The following is a 23,722-nucleotide window of genomic DNA, read 5'->3' as shown; positions in this document are numbered from 1 at the left end:
TGAGAGAATGAGCCTGTCCATCATATATATATATATATATGCAGTCTTAAGCTCTTGAATGAAGAGAGTCTGAGGTTATTTTCTCATATCATCTTCACATTGATGGACAGTTTTGGTCTTCAACACTTGAACACGAGTCACGTGTGTTTGACCACACTTGCCAATTATGATTGAAACAATATTTTACATTATATAATAATATTATCAATAATCAGATTTAATGAATGATTGATGTAATCAATAGTTTTATCAAAAAATATTTATAATAAATTCTAATAATTTATATTTATTTATAATAGGGCTGTGCAAAAATTAATTGCGATTAATCACATCCAAAATAAAAGTCTGTGTTTACATAATATATTTGTGTGTGCTTTATATAATTATTTTGTGTATATATAAATACCTATGCATGCATGTATATATTTAAGAATTATTTGCACTTAAATTCTGTATATATATAAATGCATAATCTATATTATATAAATGAAGAGTTCAGATGCAAAAGCCTCTAAGTCCCATTTGAAATTTTCTTCTAAAATGATCATTTTTATTAAGCTTGTATATTTAAGTTCAGTAATTTCACTTAAATGGCAATGATAATTACCTATTTATTGTCATTTAAGTGAAATTACTGAACTGAAATATACAAGCTTAATAAAAATGGTCATTTTAGAAGAAAATTTCAAATGGCATTTAGAGGCTTTTGCATCTGAACTCTTCAAATATTTTATATATGAATAACACATTTTCTTAAATATACACATGCATGTGTGTGTTTATATATACAAAATAATTATATACAGCACACACAAATATATTATGTAAACACGATTAATCGCAATTAATTTTTGCAGAGCCCTAATTTATTATAAAATGTATGAATAATAAATATTTGTATTTCTTATTCATTAATATATATATATATATATATATATATAAAAAACATGTGATAGGATTTAACTTTCTTAAACTGTTGGTCTTTCAATTTATTTATTTTTTTCTGAGGAAAATATATTTGATTTGGAAAGGAAAGAGAAGTGAAAATTGTTGAACTAAATCCTTATTGATTTTAAGAAACCTGATTGATTCATATTGTGAATTTGTGCAATCCAAAATTTGGATGGATGTGAATCCAATTTGATTTGACATATATAATACATATAAGCGTGTTTTTTTTTTTTTACAAGGTGCACCTATACGTTTTTTTTTTTTTTTTAGTTTGTACTGTCATACCGGTATATAGTTTATCCTGTTGTTATCTTTATATCCTTTATTTACCATTTTAAATAGTAACTATACAGCTAGTGAAAAAAAGCTCTAATCATTGTATCTGCACAAGTCTATATATATATATATATATATATATATATATATATATATATTTATGAATGGATATATACACACACACACACGAACACGTGTACCTAATTGTCAGCTGTTAAAATATGAACCCAGTCAATTCCACACATGAACTGAACTGTGAAGTCCGTCTGTCGTAGTGTGTGAACAGCAGCGTGTGTGTGTGTGTGTATGAACAGCAGCACGTGTGTGTGTGTGTGTGTGTGTGTGTGTGAACAGCAGCGTGTGTGTGTGTGTGTGTGTGTGTGTGTGTGAACAGCACCGTGTGTGTGTGTGTGTGTGAACAGCAGCGTGTGTGTTTGTGTGAATCACTCAGTATGTTTGCAGCGGCTGACAGTTATCAGTGTGTTTCTTGGCGTTTCACTCATTGTTGTGTCTCTGACACAGTTTGGTCTCGAACAGCGGATGGATATTCCCACAGGAAACTCTTATCTGGCCACTGTTGCGATTGAGCTGTGAACACTTAGCTTTTAGCGATCTGTCTGTTCGTTCAGTGATCTGTCCGTTCGTTTAGTGATCTGTCCGTTTAGTGATCCGTCTTTTCATTTAGAAGATCTGTCTGTTCGTTTAGTGATCTGTCCATTCATTTAGTGATCCGTCTTTTCATTTAGTGATCTGTCCGTTCATTTAGTGATCTGTCTGTTCGTTTAGTGATCTGTCCATTCGTTTAGTGATCTGTCTGTTCATTTAGTGATCTGTCCATTCGTTTAGTGATCTGTCTGTTCATTTAGTGATCTGTCCATTCGTTTAGTGATCTGTCTGTTCGTTTAGTGATCTGTCCATTCGTTTACTGATCCGTCTTTTCATTTAGTGATCTGTCTGTTCGTTTAGTGATCTGTCCATTCGTTTAGTGATCCGTCTTTTCATTTAGTGATCTGTCTGTTCGTTTAGTGATCTGTCCATTCGTTTACTGATCCGTCTTTTCATTTAGTGATCTGTCTGTTCGTTTAGTGATCCATCTGTTCGTTTACTGATCCGTCTTTTCATTTAGTGATCTGTCCGTTCGTTTAGTGATCTGTCCGTTCGTTTACTGATCCGTCTTTTCATTTAGTGATCTGTCCATTCGTTTAGTGATCCATCTGTTCGTTTACTGATCCGTCTTTTCATTTAGTGATCTGTCCGTTCGTTTAGTGATCAGTCTGTTCGTTTAGTGATCTGTCCGTTCGTTTAGTGATCAGTCTGTTCGTTTAGTGATCTGTCCATTCATTTATTGATCCGTCTTTTTATTTAGTGATCAGTCTGTTTAATGATCCGTCTGTTCGTTTAGTGATCCATCTGTTCGTTTACTGATCTGTCTTTTCATTTATTGATCTCTCCGTTCGTTTAGTGATCTGTCCGTTCGTTTAGTGATCTGTCCGTTCGTTTAGTGATCCGTCCGTTCGTTTGGTGATCAGTCTGTTCGTTTAGTGATCTGTCCGTTCTTTAGTGATCTGTCCGTTCGTTTAATGATCTGTCTGTTCGTTTACTGATCCGTCTTTTCATTTAATGATCTGTCCGTTCGTTTAGTGATCTGTCTGTTCGTTTAGTGATCCATCTGTTCGTTTACTGATCTGTCTTTTCATTTATTGATCTCTCCGTTCGTTTAGTGATCTGTCTGTTCGTTTAGTGGTCCATCTGTTCGTTTACTGATCCGTCTTTTCATTTAGTGATCTGTCCGTTCGTTTAGTGATCTGTCTTTTCATTTAGTGATCAGTCTGTTTGTTTAGCGATCTGTTTGTTCGTTTAGTGATCCGTCTGTTTGTTTAGCGATCTGTCCGTTCGTTTACTGACCTGTCTGTTCGTTTAGTGATCCGTCTGTTCCTTTAGCGATCTGTCGGTTTATTGATCTTTTTGATTGTTTTGTGATCTTTTTGCTTGTTTATTGATCTTTTTGTTTGTTTTGTGATCTTTTTGCTTGTTTATTGATCTGTCTATTTTAATGATCTGTCTGTTTTAGTGATCTATTTGTTTTTAGTAATCTGTTTGTTTGTTTAGTGATCTGTTTGTTTGTTTGTTTAGTGAGCTGTTTAAGTTTTCCCACTCCAGCGGTCAAAATGTGACTGTATATCATGCAATTGCGACTTTATATCACACAATTCTCACTTAATAATAAAATTTCAACTTTATATCACATAATTCTCACTTTAAATAACATAATTGCAACTTTATATCACGCAATTCTCACTTTATAACACACGATTTTGAGAAATAAAGTCCAGCGCTCACACATTTAAAATAGACAGGTCTGACCTGTATCAAAAGGCCTTCTGCTCATGCATCTATTGTCATGTGAGAAATGAGTTTAATGAGCGTCCGTCTGTCCGGCGCGGGTTAAGTGTCTCTGAGTGTCAAGGTTGAGTAAACTGAAGTTAAAATCCCTCTTGCAGGCTAAAAGAGAGACCTGAACAGCTGGGAGGCACGACCCCGTGACCCCCATGACCTCTGCCTGTCCTTCCTCGTGAGACGTTTATGTGGTAAATATGCAGTGGCATGTTTGTGTTCACCGTCTCTTCAGTAAAGTCTCAGTAATGAGGTTGAAGCTCTCGTGTGGCTGAAGTTTTTATGTTCGTTTGAAATGAGGGCAGTTATTAGTTCCTCCGCCGGCCGGAGTGTTTAATACTGTCCAGGTCAAGGCCTGAGATCTGCTTTACTGTGTGTAATATATCAGACCAGCAACTACACCTGGATTATTTACTGAGACTTCAGCAGCTCCGAGTCCTTCTGCGGCACTAGAGGAAAGTCTAAACCAGTCCGTCTGAAATATACTGACGCTCAAAAGACTGGAATTATAAGGATTATTTCATGTTTTCAGAGTCTCTTCTGCTCACCAAGGCTTCGTTTATCTGATCAAAATACAGTAAAAATGTGAAATATTCAGTTCTCTAAGTGAATATATAGTAATGTGTAATTTATTCCTGTGATTTTCAGCATCATTACTCCAGTCTTCAATGTCACATGATCTTCCAGAAATCACTCTAATATGAGGATCTGATGCTCAAGACACGTTTATGATTATTATAATGTTGAAAACAGCTCATATTTTTTTTGTGTAAAAGGTGACACATTTTATTTTTCAGAATTCTTTGCTGAATAAAGAACCAACTTTATTTGAAATAGTCACTTTTATTAATGTAATGCATCATTCTTACCCCAAACTTATCACAGTTTACTCTCAAATATGAAGCAGCACAACTTACAGGTGAAACTCAAAAAATCTGAATATGGTGCAAAAGTTCATTTATTTCAGAAACTAATATATTATATAGACTCATTACATGCAAAGTGAGATATTTCAAGGCTTTATTTGTTATAATTGTGATAATTATGGCTTACAGATATGAAAACCTTTCCACAATATTGTAATTTTGAATTTGGGGTTTAGGTCATAATCATCACAATTATAACAAATAAAGGCCTGAAACATCTCACTCGATAAAATTAAATATACAACATCAAATCAATAAACGGTTGGAAATGAGGTTTGTAGCGTTGTTTCTTAGTGGTTCTCCGGTGTGTGTGTGTGTGTGTGTGTGTGTTTGAATCAGACCGTCCTGAGGATAATTAATGTCGTGTATTGACCGTGTCTCAGGAGAACACCCACATGTGAAGGCTTGTGTCTCATCTGGGGCTTTAATGAGCTCTGTCTGCTGTCATGGCAGATCTTCACCTCACACAACCCGAATCATGGAGGAGAACAGCAACGTCACAGTTACGGTGTGACTGAACTGCTGTCGGGAATGTGTGTATATACATTATATATCTTTTTTCTTCAGATTTGAGTTTCGTGATTAAATTGGCCCTGGTTTAATTAAGATCTTTGGTCATTAACTGTGTTTCTGAACACATGTCGTCTGCTCCCCCTGAATACTGGCTCTCTGCTTCTGTTCTCTTCAGGCTGATTGTGGTTTTGTTATTTCTTCATCACTGGTTTCTGGTGATCAACATGAAGTCTGAAAGCATCATTCGTCTCCTGACGCACTGTTAAACTCTGATCAACTTTTGTATGTGTGTGTGTGTGTGTAATTTTCTGTTTTGAATTATTAAAAATCACAGCTTCATCGGAAGGTTATGATACTTGGTGACTTTTTTGGCATTTGGTTTGTGAATACAAAAAAAAAAATAAAAAATTGAGGTCATGATCCGAGCATGCTAAGTGGTCGTAAAAAAAATAGTCACACTCGTGGTCTTCGACCCATAGGAAATGAATGGGAAATTTACAAAAATCGGCCACGATTCTTAAAAGAAGTACACCGCAGGAAAGGAGTGACACTCTACAACATCAAGAGTGCAAAAAATTTACACACACACACACACACACACACACAAACACACTTTTATACACATACACACCAATAAATTCAGACTACAAAAAATCTGTTTTGAATTTTTAAAAATCACAGCTTCATCAGAATGTTACGAAACTTGGTGACATTTGTGGCATTAGATATGTGAACACATAAAAAAAATTGAGTTTGTGATCCGAGCATGCTAGGTGGTTGCAAAAAAAAAATTAGTCACGATTTTGGTCTTTGGTCAAAAATGACCCCCATAGGAAATTGACAAAAACACAAAAATTCACAATTTACAAAAGTAAAAATTTGCCAATTTTTTAAAATAAGAAATAGTTTTTGAGATTGTTTCAATTATATGTTCAAATCCACAAAAAAAAAAAAAAAAAAGTGTTCATAAACATCTGGGTAATTCACATGCTTCTCCATATGCCATCTAGTGGTTACACCATGATTCTACGCTTTTTCTGTATACTGTAACCAGATGATGCTAATTTTCTTCAAAAAATATTTTTTTCTGATGGCCTAGACCCTATATTAATTTAAAATACTGCATTAAGAATAAAAAAAAAGATATATATAGAAAAATATATATACATTTCTATTGAAAAAAATAGACCATAAATATTGCATAAATATTAATAAGTTCAATCAAATTGTCTCAAAATACTAAATTAAAAACAATAAATATTATAGAACAAAAATAAATTGCATTGGTTTTACTGGGATGGAAGAAGTTTCATTTTTAGGCCTCCGGTCACTTCTGACCGGGAAGGCCCGGGACGTGACTCATAAAGGAAGACCATCAGAGGGTTAAAAGTGACAGTAAAGACATTTATATTGATGCAAAATATTTATTTTATTTTTTTTCCCTTTAATTTGAACTTTTCCATTTATAAAAAAAGTATAACGGGAACTGTTTTAAATGTTTGTGGAGTTTCTTGTTTCATGGCTAACAAAGTACATTTACTAATCTTGTTTAGTCTTGAAGTCTTGTTTTCTGAAAATATTTTTTTTAATCGGGCAATTTTATGCATAAAACAAGAACAAACATCTGCTTGTTTTCACTTTATTTTTCTGAATCCACATTCAGATATTTGTTCTTGTTTTAAGCACAAACTCACTTCATTTTGATTCATCGCTCAGTATTTTGCTTGTTCTCCAGTAAATGTCTCTTGATTTAAGAATGTTTGGATATTTGTGCTGGAAATCCAGACTGAAGAAACACTGACAGAACATCATGTTTGCCCGAACCCAAAGACATGCTCTGTAGAAAGACATAAGCAGATTATAAATAGTGTTTATGTCTGAATGCACTTAAAAAATCCACTTTACTTCCTGAATTTGAATTGAATTAATCAGTGAGCTGAATTACAATTAGGATTCGGAGGATGTGTGTGAACAGGAGGACAGTAATGTGATCAGCGCCGGGGTATGACCTCATCATGACCTCAGTGTCTCCGTAATTATGAAAAGTGAACAGGACTGTGACGTTTCTTACAGAAGCTACTCTCATTTTCCATGAAATCGACGATTTCAATTGCGGTGTATTCTTTTCACATTAGATATATTTCATTCAGAACTGAAAATTGTACATGTGTGTGTGTGTGTGCAGACTCGAGCAGTGATTCTGTAATGTGTGTGTGTGTGTTTGTGTGTAAAAGTGAGATTAAGGCAGTCATTTCTAGAGATGCGCATCTTGACAGCAGATCCCTGATGCCTGCAAATACTAATATACAATATAATTACCCAAGCATATAATGGCGAGAAGCATCGAAATATATATTTGACTCCATCTCTTATTTTTGTCCCTTCAGGGCCTCCATAGAATGAGTTATTTCCACTCAGCTTCGGGAACATGAGCATGAGCTTTTCTCAGCCATTGGTTTGACATCTCTGAGTTTTACAAATATCAATCCCCCAGAATGCTGTGCGCTGAATGAGACGGAGTGACACACACACACACACTTCCTCATCCGTGACCCTGCAGATCTGGACTCTCTCTAATCTAAGATGAGATGACAGTATTATGATCAGCAAACACACTTACATATTCTCTCTCTGTGACAATCTGTTTATTTGACAGATGAGGGAAGATTTGTGTGAGTGATTCAGCAGTTGTTGACCATCTCTCTCTCTGTGTGTCCAGCTCTGATCGCCATCGGTCAGTACAGCAGCACGATCGAGACGGTGGACGCCGGCTGGTGTAAGGAGATCACGGATCAGGGCGCCACTCAGATCGCCAAGAGCAGCAAGTCTCTGCGTTACCTGGGCCTGATGAGGTGTGATAAGGTCAGTTCACACACACACACACACACACACACACACACGCTGGTGTGACACTCGGGGTCACCAGGCGAACACCTCACGTCTGGTTCTCTCTTCCACCATTTTCTTATATTCACCCTGAGATTTTTGAGTTAATATTTTAAAAATTTTATAATAATTTGTGTTTTAAAATTATTTGAATGAATTTGAATTTTTATGAAGAGTTTGATTTGTTTGATGTGATTTTTTTTTTTTTTTAATTTTACATTTATGCAGTAATACATTTTAACCCTCTGGGGTTTAAATCCCCGAAGCGTTTAAATAAAAAAAAATGTTAAAAATCGTAGCTTCACCGGAATGGTCCGAAACTTGGGTGACTTTAATGGTACTTGGTATATGAATGAACACCCAAAAAAATTGGGGACAGGATTTGAAAAGTCTAAGTGGTCGTAAAAAAATAGTCACACTCTGGACCTTCGGGTCAAAAATGACCTGCATAGGAAATGAATGGGAAATTGGCAAAAATGTGAAAATAGTGAGTTTTTTTGTGCGTACAATCTACAAATCAGCCACGATCTTGAAAAAAAGCACACAACAGTGAAGGGGTGAATATATAAAACATCAAGAGTGCAAAACACACACACACACACCAACACACACCAAAAAATTCAGATTATACATGTTTTGCATTTTTAAAATGCTCAGTTTGTCTACCAGATGGCATCCATCTCATTTCAAAAATTGCTTTTATGAGGCCTAGGCTTGACTCCAAAATGAAATACAGCTTTAAAAAATAAAAAAAATGTGTAAATATTTTTTCTATTGTATTCAATGGGGGAAAATTTGGTCATAATTATTGCATTAATACTAATTATACATTTTTGTATTTTTTGAAATTTTCTCAAAACACCAAAAAAGAAAAGAAAAAATATTATAAAAAATAAGTAAAAAAAAATTATGATTTTCTTTTTTAAATATGAATCCCGCCCTTTGGGTCAATTTTGACCCGAAGTTCTCAAGTGTGACTGTTAAACGAAGAACCCCAGAGGGTTAAGCATCTAAGCGTTTAATTTTTGTTTTTGCTTTAAATTTTGTTTAATTTTAAATTACATTTTGTATTAAATTTTACTTTAAAATTATTTATCTGAATTATTATTTTTACATTATTATGATTTAATAATTTTGAGCTGTATTTTCATTTTTAAATGACTTATTTTTATACATTTCTTACATATTTATGATGAGTCTATCCAGGTGTTATTCACTCCCTATGTCACATTTGACAGATGAATCTTTATATAAAGGTATCCACCCTATGACAGGTGAATATATAACTTTTTGAAGTAGAAGAAAAGCAGTTTGGTGTCTCGTTAGCAGGTTTTGATCAATAAAGTTAATGAAATGTCACCTTGCAGTCAGTCCTGCTCCTGGAGGAACTACATAAACAACTTTCCCAGCTCATAAATGTCCTCAGGATTACTAAAGTGATTAAACGCCCCGCACATGCTGTTGGTCACTTCAGGAAAACTGCATTGACCAATCAGAACTCTCGTTTATATACATGATTCAGATGGATCTGGTATGATTTTAAGCAAGTTTGTCATTGACTTTATTAAAGAGCACATTACTTGTTTACTCCGTTTACAAAGCCACAGTCCCGGCCAATTCAATCTCCTTCTCATGCTGCTAATTCTCTGTGTGTTCATAATCTCATTTGGGTTCTGGAAGCTGTAGATGTGATGGATAACCCTCTGAGCGCTGCGTTTGCTTCCTAAAAGAGGAAAGTGCCGTTTTAATATTCCCGTCTGTTATATCAGACCCTTTCATTTTACACTTTTCCATTTCAAACCCGTGCTAAAAGTTTCAGATGGAGTGCAATGATATTGCAGACTCACATCACAGATCGCTCTCGTGTCCTCGACTGAAAGAACGCTATTGATCCTTGGCGGCCCAAATCATCAAATCAATTCATTATGCCTCTCTGAGACCTGCAGCTCTGGACGGGGCTTTGATGTGACGCCCTGGAGCGAGAGAAGAATGAGAGAAAGCTCATTTTTTTTTATCAAAGAGAAGTTTGGCCACTTTGACAAAACCTCATTGTCCTTCAAACCCTCCAGAACAAGCGTTTTCCTCTTCACAAACAAGTTTGGTTGCCCACAAAACATTCTTGTTCTGAGGCAAAACCGAGGGATCTGTCATTGTTTACATGCCGTCCCGAACCCGGATGCTGATGTTTCTTCCCATGAACACGACATGAGACTGTGTGAGTCTTTATTTGAAAAATCCTATTCTTAACGAGTAGTTTATCTTACTTTCACTTTAAATTTCAAGTGTGCCAACTGAATATATGTCTATTTTGTCTTACTAGACCTTTATCCACGTATTCCAGGGATTCGTTGTCATGATGGCTTGAAAAAGCCTGGCCTGAAAAGTTTTAAATGATTTGAAAATGTTGAAGTTTAAAAGTTTTAAGATCGTAGGTACGTTGTTGTTATGGTGTTGCTATGGTGTTCTGGGTGGTTTCTAGGATCTTCCTGGGGTGATCTGGGTGGTTGTAAGGGTATTCTGAGTATTACTGGTTGCTAGGTGGTTGATCGTGGTTGTTGGGATGTTCTGGGTGGGTGCAAGGGGGTGTTGTTTCTTGTTAGGTGGTTGCTGGGGTGTTCCAGGTGGTTGTTAGGGTGTTCCTGGAGTGATCTGGGTGGTTGTTATGGTGTTGTTGTGGTGTTCTAGGTGGTTAAAAGGGTATTCTGAGTGTTACTGGTTGCTAGGTAGTTGATCGTGGTTGTTGGGATGTTCTGGGTTGGTGCAAGGGGGTGTTGTTTCTTGTTAGGTGGTTGCTGGGGTGTTCCAGGTGGTTGTTATGGTGTTCCTGGGGTGATCTGGGTGGTTGTTATGGTGTTGTTGTGGTGTTCTAGGTGGTTGTAAGGGTATTCTGAGTATTACTGGTTGCTAGGTAGTTGATCGTGGTTGTTGGGATGTTCTGGGTTGGTGCAAGGGGGTGTTGTTTCTTGTTAGGTGGTTGCTGGGGTGTTCCAGGTGGTTGTTATGGTGTTCCTGGGGTGATCTGGGTGGTTGTTATGGTGTTGTTGTGGTGTTCTAGGTGGTTGTAAGGGTATTCTGAGTATTACTGGTTGCTAGGTAGTTGATCGTGGTTGTTGGGATGTTCTGGGTTGGTGCAAGGGGGTGTTGTTTCTTGTTAGGTGGTTGCTGGGGTGTTCCAGGTGGTTGTTATGGTGTTCCTGGGGTGATCTGGGTGGTTGTTATGGTGTTGTTGTGGTGTTCTAGGTGGTTGTAAGGGTATTCTGAGTATTACTGGTTGCTAGGTAGTTGATCGTGGTTGTTGGGATGTTCTGGGTTGGTGCAAGGGGGTGTTGTTTCTTGTTAGGTGGTTGCTGGGGTGTTCCAGGTGGTTGTTATGGTGTTCCTGGGGTGATCTGGGTGGTTGTTATGGTGTTGCTGTGGTGTTCTGGGTGGTTGTTGTTATGGTGTTGCTGTGGTGTTCTGGGTGGTTGCTAGGATGTTCCTGGGGTGTTCTAGGTGGTTGTTATGGTGTTGCTGTGGTGTTCTGGGTGGTTGCGAGGATGTTCCTGGGGTGTTCTAGGTGGTTGTTATGGTGTTGTTGTGGTGTTCTAGGTGGTTATAAGGGTGTTCTGAGTATTACTGGTTGCTAGGTAGTTGATCGTGGTTGTTTGGATGTTCTGGGTTAGTGCAAGGGTGTTGTTTCTTGTTAGGTGGTTGCTGGGGTGTTCTAGGTGGTTGTTAGGGTGTTCCAGGGGTATTGTTGAGGTTTTCTCAGTGGTTGTATGGGGTTTTGAGGTGTTCTCTGGGTGTGTGCCACGGTGTTGCTAAGGTGTTAATGAGGTGTTCTGGGTGGTTGCTAGGGTGTTGCTGGATGCCACATGATTTTAAGCAAGCAGTGCATCGAGACCAGCAAGACACACTTATATTCGAGATCACACGAAAACAGTTCTGAAAATATTAGGCAGTTTTCGAATCAAAAATTGAACATTATTGTACATAACTGTATTTTGGTTAAAATTAACATATTTCTTATATTAGATACATTAACTAGTGTTAACGAATGTGACCTTATAGTAAAGTTTTACCAAAAATATTAACTATTGACACTTTTTTGCAGTCTGATCTTGACTGGCAAGCTCAAAAATGCCGAAAATATCATACAAGCTTTGCTTGATTTTTTTTTTCTGATACCTTTATGGTGGTTTTGGAGCTTGACACCGTCATTATTATGAAAAGTATCTGTGTAAACAGTTTTCAAAATCTCTCTGTTTGTGTTCCTCTGAAAAATAAAGATAAATAATGACCAAATTCTTATTTTGAGTGAACCGGCCCTTTAAATCATTACATTTTCCTGCAGTTTGTAATGTGTGTTTTGGGTTCATCTTCTGATATCTGGAGAGTTTTACATTCTCGGTGGGAAGTTATAGTCTGTTTGAGCCACGTGTTTACAGGTCAGTGATCGTAACCTGCGAAACGTCACGGTGAGATTTACACGGCTCTCACGGGTCTGTTCTCTCTCAGCAACAACATCTCAGTGTTTGGTCTCGTGGCCGAAGCCAAAACAGGCCGCCGTGCCTCTCAGCTTCTCACAAACCCAATCACGCTTTTAGTCCGGTAACCGTTTGCCTCGAGGACAGAACATCTCATCGAGGGTTTCCGAAAGGGTTTGAATCCATTCATTGGAGTTTGTTTTTTTTTCCCCTTTTGAAGCTCAGTTTAAACTCGACACTGTGCGACTCGGGCCCATTACCGCCGACAGAGTAAATATGAGTGGAGATGAGTGATGAGAGCGGCATTGGTGTGAAACGAGACAAAAACAACTGTAGAACGACAGAGGGGGGGATTGTGATGGTAATGGAGGAGGAAGAGAGACTTTATGAGGAGAAAATGGAAACAGTGTCTCTCAAGAGATTTGAGAAGATCAGACATCACTGTCAATAAAGCTCCTGTAAAACAAACGCTCAGAATCCAGTGCTGTCAGTGGGATCGTAGATTCATGCTTTTAGATGAAGCGGGTGAACAAAAGCTGGGAAATGAACCACAGAACATTTGCTTAGGTCCTCATGACACGTCAGGTTTTCTTTTCTTTTCGTGTGTTGATGCGTTCCCTGATTAGTAAAGTTTGTTGTGATGGCTTGAGAAAGCCTTGCCTGAAAATCTTGAAATGATTTATAATCTTGAGATCACAGATAGTTTCCTAGGTGGTAACTATGTGGTTGCTAAGGTGTTCTGTGTGGTTGCTAGGGTGTTCCTGTGGTGATCTGGATTGTTGTTACCGGTTCTAGGGGGTTGCTAGGGTATGTTCTGGGCAGTTGCTAAGGGATTGCTGTTTGCTACAGTAGATTGTTACTATGCAGTTTGCTTGAGTTCTAAATGGTTGCCAGATTGTTGTTGGTTGGTGGGTGGTTGCTATGGTATTACTGGGGTGTTCTGGGGGGTTGCTAGGGTATGTTCTGGGCAGTTGCTAAGGGATTGCTGTTTGCTACAGTAGATTGTTACTATGCAGTTTGCTTGAGTTCTAAATGGTTGCCAGATTGTTGTTGGTTGGTGGGTGGTTGCTATGGTATCACTGGGGTGTTCTGGGGGGTTGCTAGGGTATGTTCTGGGCAGTTGCTAAGGGATTGCTGTTTGCTACAGTAGATTGTTACTATGCAGTTTGCTTGAGTTCTAAATGGTTGCCAGATTGTTGTTGGTTGGTGGGTGGTTGCTATGGTATTACTGGGGTGTTCTGGGGGGTTGCTAGGGTATGTTCTGGGCAGTTGCTAAGGGATTGCTGTTTGCTACAGTAGATTGTTACTATGCAGTTTGCTTGAGTTCTAAATGGTTGCCAGATTGTTGTTGGTTGGTGGGTGGTTGCTATGGTATTACTGGGGTGTTCTGGGGGGTTGCTAGGGTATGTTCTGGGCGGTTGCTAAGGGATTGCTGTTTGCTAGATTGTTACTATGCAGTTTGCTTGAGTTCTAAATGGTTGCCAGATTGTTGTTGGTTGGTGGGTGGTTGCTATGGTATTACTGGGGTGTTCTGGGGGGTTGCTAGGGTATGTTCTGGGCAGTTGCTAAGGGATTGCTGTTTGCTAGATTGTTACTATGCGGTTTGCTTGAGTTCTAAATGGTTGCCAGTTAGTTGTTGGTTGGTGGGTGGTTGCTATGGTATTACTGGGGTGTTCTGGGGGGTTGCTAGGGTATGTTCTGGGCGGTTGCTAAGGGATTACTGTTTGCTAGATTGTTACTATGCGGTTTGCTTGAGTTCTAAATGGTTGCCAGATTGTTGTTGGTTGGTGGATGGTTGCTATGGTATTACTGGGGTGTTCTGGGGGTTGCTAGGGTATGTTCTGGGCGGTTGCTAAGGGATTGCAGTTTGCTAGATTGTTACTATGCAGTTTGCTTGAGTTCTAAATGGTTGCCAGATTGTTGTTGGTTGGTGGGTGGTTGCTATGGTATCACTGGGGTGTTCTGGGGGTTGCTAGGGTATGTTCTGGGCGGTTGCTAAGGGATTGCAGTTTGCTAGATTGTTACTATGCAGTTTGCTTGAGTTCTAAATAGTTGCCAGATTGTTGTTGGTTGGTGGGTGGTTGCTATGGTATTACTGGGGTGTTCTGGGGGGTTGCTAGGGTATGTTCTGGGCAGTTGCTAAGGGATTGCTGTTTGCTACAGTAGATTGTTACTATGCAGTTTGCTTGAGTTCTAAATGGTTGCCAGATTGTTGTTGGTTGGTGGGTGGTTGCTATGGTATTACTGGGGTGTTCTGGGGGGTTGCTAGGGTATGTTCTGGGCGGTTGCTAAGGGATTGCTGTTTGCTAGATTGTTACTATGCAGTTTGCTTGAGTTCTAAATGGTTGCCAGATTGTTGTTGGTTGGTGGGTGGTTGCTATGGTATTACTGGGGTGTTCTGGGGGGTTGCTAGGGTATGTTCTGGGCAGTTGCTAAGGGATTGCTGTTTGCTAGATTGTTACTATGCGGTTTGCTTGAGTTCTAAATGGTTGCCAGTTAGTTGTTGGTTGGTGGGTGGTTGCTATGGTATTACTGGGGTGTTCTGGGGGGTTGCTAGGGTATGTTCTGGGCGGTTGCTAAGGGATTACTGTTTGCTAGATTGTTACTATGCGGTTTGCTTGAGTTCTAAATGGTTGCCAGATTGTTGTTGGTTGGTGGATGGTTGCTATGGTATTACTGGGGTGTTCTGGGGGTTGCTAGGGTATGTTCTGGGCGGTTGCTAAGGGATTGCAGTTTGCTAGATTGTTACTATGCAGTTTGCTTGAGTTCTAAATGGTTGCCAGATTGTTGTTGGTTGGTGGGTGGTTGCTATGGTATCACTGGGGTGTTCTGGGGGTTGCTAGGGTATGTTCTGGGCGGTTGCTAAGGGATTGCAGTTTGCTAGATTGTTACTATGCAGTTTGCTTGAGTTCTAAATAGTTGCCAGATTGTTGTTGGTTGGTGGGTGGTTGCTATGGTATTACTGGGGTGTTCTGGGGGGTTGCTAGGGTATGTTCTGGGCAGTTGCTAAGGGATTGCTGTTTGCTACAGTAGATTGTTACTATGCAGTTTGCTTGAGTTCTAAATGGTTGCCAGATTGTTGTTGGTTGGTGGGTGGTTGCTATGGTATTACTGGGGTGTTCTGGGGGGTTGCTAGGGTATGTTCTGGGCGGTTGCTAAGGGATTGCTGTTTGCTAGATTGTTACTATGCAGTTTGCTTGAGTTCTAAATGGTTGCCAGATTGTTGTTGGTTGGTGGGTGGTTGCTATGGTATTACTGGGGTGTTCTGGGGGGTTGCTAGGGTATGTTCTGGGCAGTTGCTAAGGGATTGCTGTTTGCTAGATTGTTACTATGCGGTTTGCTTGAGTTCTAAATGGTTGCCAGATTGTTGTTGGTTGGTGGGTGGTTGCTCTGGTATTACTGGGGTGTTCTGGGGGGTTGCTAGGGTATGTTCTGGGCGGTTGCTAAGGGATTACTGTTTGCTAGATTGTTACTATGCGGTTTGCTTGAGTTCTAAATGGTTGCCAGATTGTTGTTGGTTGGTGGATGGTTGCTATGGTATTACTGGGGTGTTCTGGGGGTTTGCTAGGGTATGTTCTGGGCGGTTGCTAAGGGATTGCTGTTTGCTAGATTGTTACTATGCGGTTTGCTTGAGTTCTAAATGGTTGCCAGATTGTTGTTGGTTGGTGGGTGGTTGCTATGGTATTACTGGGGTGTTCTGGGGGGTTGCTAGGGTATGTTCTGGGCAGTTGCTAAGGAATTGCTGTTTGCTAGATTGTTACTTATGCAGTTTGCTTGAGTTCTAAATGGTTGCCAGATTGTTGTTGGTTGGTGGGTGGTTGCTATGGTATTGCTGGGGTGTTCTGGGTGGTTGTTGGTTGAGAGGGTATTGCTTGGGTGTGCTGGGTGTGTTGTTGGTAGGTGGATATTATGAGGTTGTAAAGGTATTGCGTGGTTGCTAGGTTGTACTGGGTGGTTGCTAGGATATTGCTTGGGAGGTCGCTATGGGGTAGGTGGATACTATGTGTTTGTAAGGGGGTTGCTAGGTTGTACTGGGTGGTTGCTAGGATATTGCTTTGTTGTGCTGGTTGGTTGTTAGGCATTCTGGGGGGTTGCTATGATGTTCTGGGTGGTTGCTATGGGGTTGTGCTGTGTATTTGCTGGGGTATTAATGGTTGCTAGGTGAGAATGTTAGTGTGTTTCTAAGGTGATTGGCATGTTGCTAGGGTGTTCTGGACGATTGCTAGGTGGTTCCTATGCAGTTGCTGGGGTGTTTGCTATGCAGTTGCTATGGTGTTCTGGGTGGTTGCTAGGGCTCAAAAACGTTCTGGGTTCAATATAAGTTCAGCTTTATGTGCAACATCTGTGTGATTATGTTGATCACCACAGAAAATAATTTCAGCTTGTGAAAACAAGCACAAATCACATTTACAGTAACAATTAGAATGAGAGTCTGCGGGTCAAAAGACAACTACACAGGGAAAACAGTGTGTGGGGTTATACTAAACCCAAATATCCAACTAAAATGCATTTATATGACTTTATATGACCCTCGGAAGTAAATGTACTTCTAATGTGAGTCAGTTTTGTACAAAACTCTGTGGTGTGTAACAGTGTTTTATGATCATTAGACTCTTGTATTTGGAGCTGCAGGCAGGTTTTGTGGTCTGATGCGTTTTGTTATTAGCAATTTTTGAGGTTTGATGTTTTAAAACACGAGGGTCTTCTGAGAAATACGAGCCACGTCGCAGTGTTTTACCGCGGTAGATGAGCCGCCGGCAGGTTTAGGGTTGCGGTAAATCAGGGTCTGTTTAAGCCCGGACTCGATGCTCACACACTCCAGAAAGCTTTTTAAGCATTAACCAGAGGAGCGTTTGAGGAATGTGTGTGTTTGTGTCTGGATCCACTGAAGCCGGATCACATATTTCAGTGTTTAAGAGCCGGAATATCAGTGTTTCCGCCACATTTATAAAGTGTGCTGGAATAATGAAAACAACTTGAGCCCTTAAAGTGCATTTTTACTTTTAGACGGAGTCATAAATACACACACACACACACACGTCCTGCAGTAATTGGTGGTTTAATGCTGCGTGACAGTTAGCGTTTGTCTTTCTGAACTGAAGCTGCGCTCGGAGACAAACAGCAGAACCTGGACGATCATCACGTATGAACACACACTGCACATCCTCGTCACGTCGTGTGTTTCAGGCTTTACTGATCCAACGAACCGACAGTAATAATACCAGATCTCAGAGATGATTATCAGTCTGTCAGATTATCGTCACTGCATGCTTGTGTTTGTGCAGGACTAGGCAGATCATTCCTTTTGCAGAGTGTGTGTGTGTGAGATTGTAAAAAGTCGATGCACAGATTATTTAGTTTGTTTGGATCTCATCTCACAAATGAGACGACCAAGGCATTTTATTTGCTTTTAATTTACAACAAATCAATGTTTGGTAGTTTGCATCTGCGCGTCACACACACACACTCTGTGAGTAAAGACAATAAAAGACAGACTCGGTCGCTGTTGCAGCAAACATCACACAGATTTAAAGCTGCTGGTGTAAAAATGACGGTTTCCTGACAGGTTCATCGAGCACATCTGCTTATAAAGCTTTCTGCATAATTACAAAACTACAGCTACAATGATGATCTATACAGTAAATGCACAAACATTCATTTTAAAAAAAACAAGGTAATCTACAACTAAACAAAATTGCATAGAAAACAGATGTTTTTGAGTTGAAAATTACAGTCTCTTCAATACTAAACAAATAGGTTTCTAAACAACGTCTAAACATTAAAAAATCAACGATATATTTACTTTAGAAGCAAAATGACTTTTTTTTTAAAGGAGTAGTTCACTTTTTAAAAAACTTTTGCTGATGATTTACTCACCCCCATGTCATCCAAGATGTCCACGTCTTTCTTTCTTCAGTGGAAAAGAAATGAAGGTTTTTGATGAAAACATTCCAGGATTTTCTCCATATAATGGACTTCAATGGGGTCCAAACGAGAGTTTCAGTGCAGCTTCAAAGGGCTTTAAACGACACCAGACGATGAATAAGGGTCTTATCAAGCGCTCGTTTTATAAATAAATAACAAAGTTTAAGTTTTATAAGCTCAAATGTTCGCCTTGCTCTGTTCTGTGACGCACTCCTGTTCGAACTCGTTCATCAAGTCATTTGGTTCATTCGGCGAAAGAAACGAACGAATTGATTTGGAAAAAGATTTGTTCGTTTTGTTGAACGAGTTCGAACAGGAGAGTCACGAACGTGCATTTGAGCTTATAAAACTTAAACTTTGTTATTTATTTATTAAATGAGCGATCGTTTCGCTTGATAAGACCCTTATTCATCGTCTGGTGTCGTTTAAAGCCCTTTGAACAGTTTGCACTGAAACTGTCTTTTGGACCTTGAACCGTTTGGACCCCATTGAAGTCCATTATATGGAGAAAATCCTGGAATGTTTTCATCAAAAACCTTCATTTCTTTTCGACTGAAGAAAGAAAGACATGGACATCTTGGATGACATGGGGGCGAGTAAATTATCAGCAAAAGTTTTGTGCGCATGTAGCCGATTTGCGTTTTTCCCTCTGAATCTTCACGAGCTGCAGATGTGTAGTTTCCCTCGGACTGATTAGAGCAGGTCTGCATGTGAATAACACACACTCGACACTATACATGCTGAAGGTTTGGAGTGTATCCCTGTGGACTCGCTGTGGTGATGATCTCATGAACATGTGGAGCGTCTGCGTTCCATCGGAGTAAACCTGGGCTTTCTCACGATGATGCCTTACGTTCAATAATTGTTTCATTTCTTGCATTCTAGTATTCAGTGCAGATTTCAGCCCTGTGTATCATGCATTTAAACACACACACACATGTAGGGCCCTATCATACACCCAATGTGATGCAGCGCTGGTGTGTTTTGCTAATTTCAGCCCTACGCATTTATCATTTTCTGCTTATTACACACACACTCACACACACAGCTTTAACCCTCAGGTGCTCTTCGGTCATTTCTGACCGAAAAATTTTATGTTTTGAATTTCTAAAAATCACGGCTTCATCGGAATGTTATGAAACTTGGTGACTTTTATGGCATTATGTATGTGAATGCAAAAAAAAAAAATTTGAGGTCATGATCCGAGCATGCTAAGTGGTCTTAAAAAAAGTAGTCACACTTGTGGTCTTCGGTCAAAAATGACCCCCATAGGAAATGAATGGGAAATTGACAAAAATTCACAAAAAAATTTTTTGTACATTTTTTAAATAAGAAATAGTTTTTGAGATTGTTTCAACTATATATTCAAATTCAACCAAAAAAAAAAAAGTGTTCATGAACAGCTTCACATAGATTCTCCTTAGACAGCTGTACATGCCATCTAGTGGTTACACCATGATTCTACGCTTTTTCTCTATACTGTAACCAGATGGTGCTAATTTTCTTTAAAAAAAAAAAAAATTCTGAAGGCCTAGACTCTATATTAAACTAAAATACTGCATTAATAATTTTTTGAAAAAAATAATATATATATAGAAAAAAATATATATTTTTACATGGCAAAAAATAGACCATAAATATTGCATAAATATTAATAAATTCAATCAAATTGTCTCAAAATACTAAATTACAAAGAATAAATATTATAGAACCAAAATAAATTGCATTGGTTTTACTGGGATGGAGGAAATTAAATGTTTAGGTGTCCGGTCACTTTTGACCGGGAAGAAACGAAGAGCACCTGAAGGTTAACCTCACACACACAGCTTTAACCTCGTGCACGAGCAGATATGTTTCCTCGCTAGAGAAGCGTTCGGTTTTTCCGCTTGCAAATTCCGTCATGTAAATAGCGAATCCGCCGCGGCGCGAACGCAACTGGCTTTTAAAGGGAATGTGAGATGAGACTCTGATTGGTTTACTGCACGTTACACCCAAAACACACCCGTCACTCATTAAGAGAATAGAGACGACAGTTTTAGACCAGCGCCGGGAGCGCCGACCATTTGTCCCGTCGTTAAACTAGCAGAAGTGCATTCAGACACACACTAAGTGAGCTTTAGACCATGCGCTTCGATCTGAATAAATAGGGCCCATGATCTTCTTTAGGAAAGAGTGGAGTCAAATGAAAAGCAAATGTGTGTGTTTGTGTTTTTGCAGGTGAACGAGGAGACGGTGGAGAGACTGGTGTTGCAGTATCCACACATTGTGTTCAGTACAGTGATGCAGGACTGTAAGAGAACGCTGGAACGGGCCTATCAGATGGGCTGGAGCCCTAACACATCCACGGCCTCCTAACACACACACACACACACACCTGTCCATGACGTCATTATCATAACTATGCCGTTTATTCCGCCTTCCTTTATCAAATGACATTATGCAGCAGAAGCATCAATATTATGCTTTGAGCCGTTTGATTTGAACGTGAATAAATATGTTCATGCACACACACACACACACACACACACTGACATGCAGCGCTGCATTCATTTACATTGACTTATCTCATCAGAAACTTGTTCAGCTCATATTTTACTCTAAAATCGAGAGAGAGATATAAGAACTGCCGTCGTTTGTCTTTTGCATTTTGCATTAGGGAAAAAAGCTTTTCGGACCACAGGAGTTTTGCATTTTGATATTTCCCTGCCACTCACATTAGGTCTGGACGTTTGACGTATATGTTATTTGTTTGTTATTCTCATTATTGTCCACGGTGATTTTCATTAGATTCTCATTACTGAAACACACTCAAGTTCTCAAATCAGCATAGCACAGATTCAACCATGATGTAGAAATGAATAATTAATATTATTTTTTGCATTGCAGTAGTGATAATTTGAGGGTATGTGTTAATTTACATATGTTTATTCACTGCAAAACAATTATGTTCTTCCTCAGTGTTTCTGTCTCGTTTTCCAGCACAAATATCTAAACATTATTAAATCAAGATAGAAGCAAAATGACTTGTTTAATGAAAATAAATGCACCAAAATTGAGTAGAAAACAAATATCTGTTAATGGGTTCAGAAAAATAACCTTCATTCAAAGGGAAAAGAGGTTTATTTTTTAATTTACAGACTGAGTTTATGCTTAAAATAAAATAGGGGTCAGAAAAAATAAGCTACAGTAGTTTTCCCTTGAATTAGGTTTGTTTTGGCAGAAACTTTTTATTGATTTTTTTTTTTTCAGAAATCAGATCAGTCTTTAGTCATTTTGCTTTTCAAATAAATGTTTAGATATTTGTGCTGCAAAAACAAGCCAAAACTGTTGATATTAATATAAATAATATATCCAAAAATATTGTTCATGCAAAATATTTCTCTCTGGTGATTTTGGGGTGAATGTGTCCTCATAGTTAGAGTTCATTTAGACACGTTACACTTTGATTAGAAACGACAGCGTCCGTCTCTGTTAGTCGAGGCCGTGGGTGGATTATGTGTTCGTGTCGTAGATCTAGACGTGGAGACGCAGGACGTGATGTCGTTTACTCTTGTGAATCTGTAACCCTGTGGTTTGGAGTTTGTTTGGATGTTAACTGATTTTTGTGTTCAGTTTTTTGAGATATATCCTCCATATGGAAGTTTGCATACCCTGTGAATATTTGATGATGATGATGGAGTGTGACTTATATAAGAGATGCTGAGTTTGAAGTAGACAGGTTAGTTAGGTTACTCATCCACACGTCTTCTGTTTTCTCTTTGAGACGAGCAGGGTATTTTTATACGGTGTCCGTAGCGCTCGCTCGTGAATGCAGGAAGACTTTAGTCACAGTCTTGATCTTTTACTGTACTGGGGATTTGAGTCGATTAAAAACCACGATTCTACTCCACGGGCTCCTGGTGTCATTTGAATCGAGCGAGTGTGTGTGTGTGTGTGTGTGTGTGTTTGAGAAGGAAACACATCTGAGCGACGAGAAGCTCTGGATCTGCTCTGTAAAAAAAATATTGTTGGTTTAACTTAAAAACGTTAGTAACCTGGGTTGCCTTAAAATTTTAAGTTGATTGAACTGGAAAAAGTGAGTTAATACAATGAAGGAGATTAATTTAATAATCAGAAACTCAAAATAATAAGTTATCTGAACTAAATAAATTATTTAAGTTGATTTGACAGAAGAAAAAAATGTTGTGATTACTCACTGTAAAAAAATAATGTTGGTTTAAATTAAAAAAGTAAGTAACCTGGGTTGCCTTAAAATTTTAAGTTGATTGAACTGGAAAAAGTGAGTTGATACAACACTGAAAAAAATAATATGCTTTATCTAATCAATAAAATTGTGGCAATATATTACGAGCAACAATATTAATTAAATTGTACAAATTGGAATGAATTAGAATATTAATTTGATTAACTATTACTCAATTCTAATTTGTTCAATTTAATAAATAATATTGCTTGTAATCTGTTGCCACAATTTTATTGATTAGATAAAGCATATTCATATTCAGATTAATTTAATCATCAGAAACTCAAAATAATAAGTTTTCCTAACTCAATAAATTATTTAAGTTGATTTGACAAAAGAAAAAAATGTTGTGATAACAAATCGTGAAAATATTTTTTTTTACAGTGTTCTCAGTCGTTCGGCATACTGTATGTTTGCTTCAGACTCTGTTTAACCCCATCGCTGTCACCCTCCTTTTTTAAAATGCACTATTCAAACTTAAATTATTATAATTCAAGAATGCTTTGGAATATACTGTATACCCAAGTTTGGTCTTGTTTTAAAGGAAACATTCAGCAGATTATTGCTGAAGTGAAAACACTTCAAAAAATGAAAGTGTGAAAAAGTTGTGGAAGTTTAAATTTACAGTAAATCAAATATACTGTACTTTTTTATTTTATATAAAATATATATTTTACAAAATATTTTTACTCTAATTAAATTAATTTTTGTAGTTTTAATATTAATAATATACATACATAATATACATATATATATATATATATATATATATATATATATATATATATATATATATATATATTTAAATTACTATAAATTTGAAGTTGATATCACAAAAATTGAAGTTCATAAATATATGTATATATAACTGTATTTTTTAAACTGTATTTATTTTATGCTGATTTAAAATAATTGTGTTGCAGTATTTCCTTTTACTGTAATGCATTGAATTACAGTAATGGAAATCATAACTCAAAATATGATAATCTCAAAATGATAACACACTTGGACAAGTTATTGTAATTAATTGTTCTTACTTGTCATGGAAGTAAAGTCATAATGCAAAATGGTCCTAAAATTAGTTATTTTTTGTTAAGCCAAATGCAACTTTTTATTAAAAAATACACTGTAAAAAAATATTG

General features: G+C 38.0%; 1 protein-coding gene across 2 annotated transcripts in view; it reads left to right on the top strand.

Annotated features, from left to right (window-relative positions):
• Positions 1-22,221, top strand: part of fbxl17 (F-box and leucine rich repeat protein 17) — a 202,164-nt gene extending 179,943 nt beyond the window's left edge. For both annotated transcript variants that reach the window (XM_089119919.1, XM_089119920.1), the window contains exons 9-10: positions 7,780-7,922; positions 20,555-22,221. In XM_089119919.1, coding sequence (XP_088976045.1) covers positions 7,780-7,922; positions 20,555-20,692 — 281 coding nt within the window. In that variant the 3' untranslated portion in view covers positions 20,693-22,221. The remainder of the gene's footprint in view (positions 1-7,779; positions 7,923-20,554) is intronic.
• The last annotated feature ends 1,501 nt before the right edge of the window (positions 22,222-23,722 follow it).

The sequence above is a fragment of the Pimephales promelas genome, chromosome 14 (assembly GCF_988280905.1).
Source record: "Pimephales promelas chromosome 14, fPimPro1.hap1.1, whole genome shotgun sequence".
In the NCBI taxonomy this organism is placed as follows: domain Eukaryota; kingdom Metazoa; phylum Chordata; class Actinopteri; order Cypriniformes; family Leuciscidae; genus Pimephales; species Pimephales promelas.
This window is presented reverse-complemented; position numbering and strand designations above follow the sequence as displayed.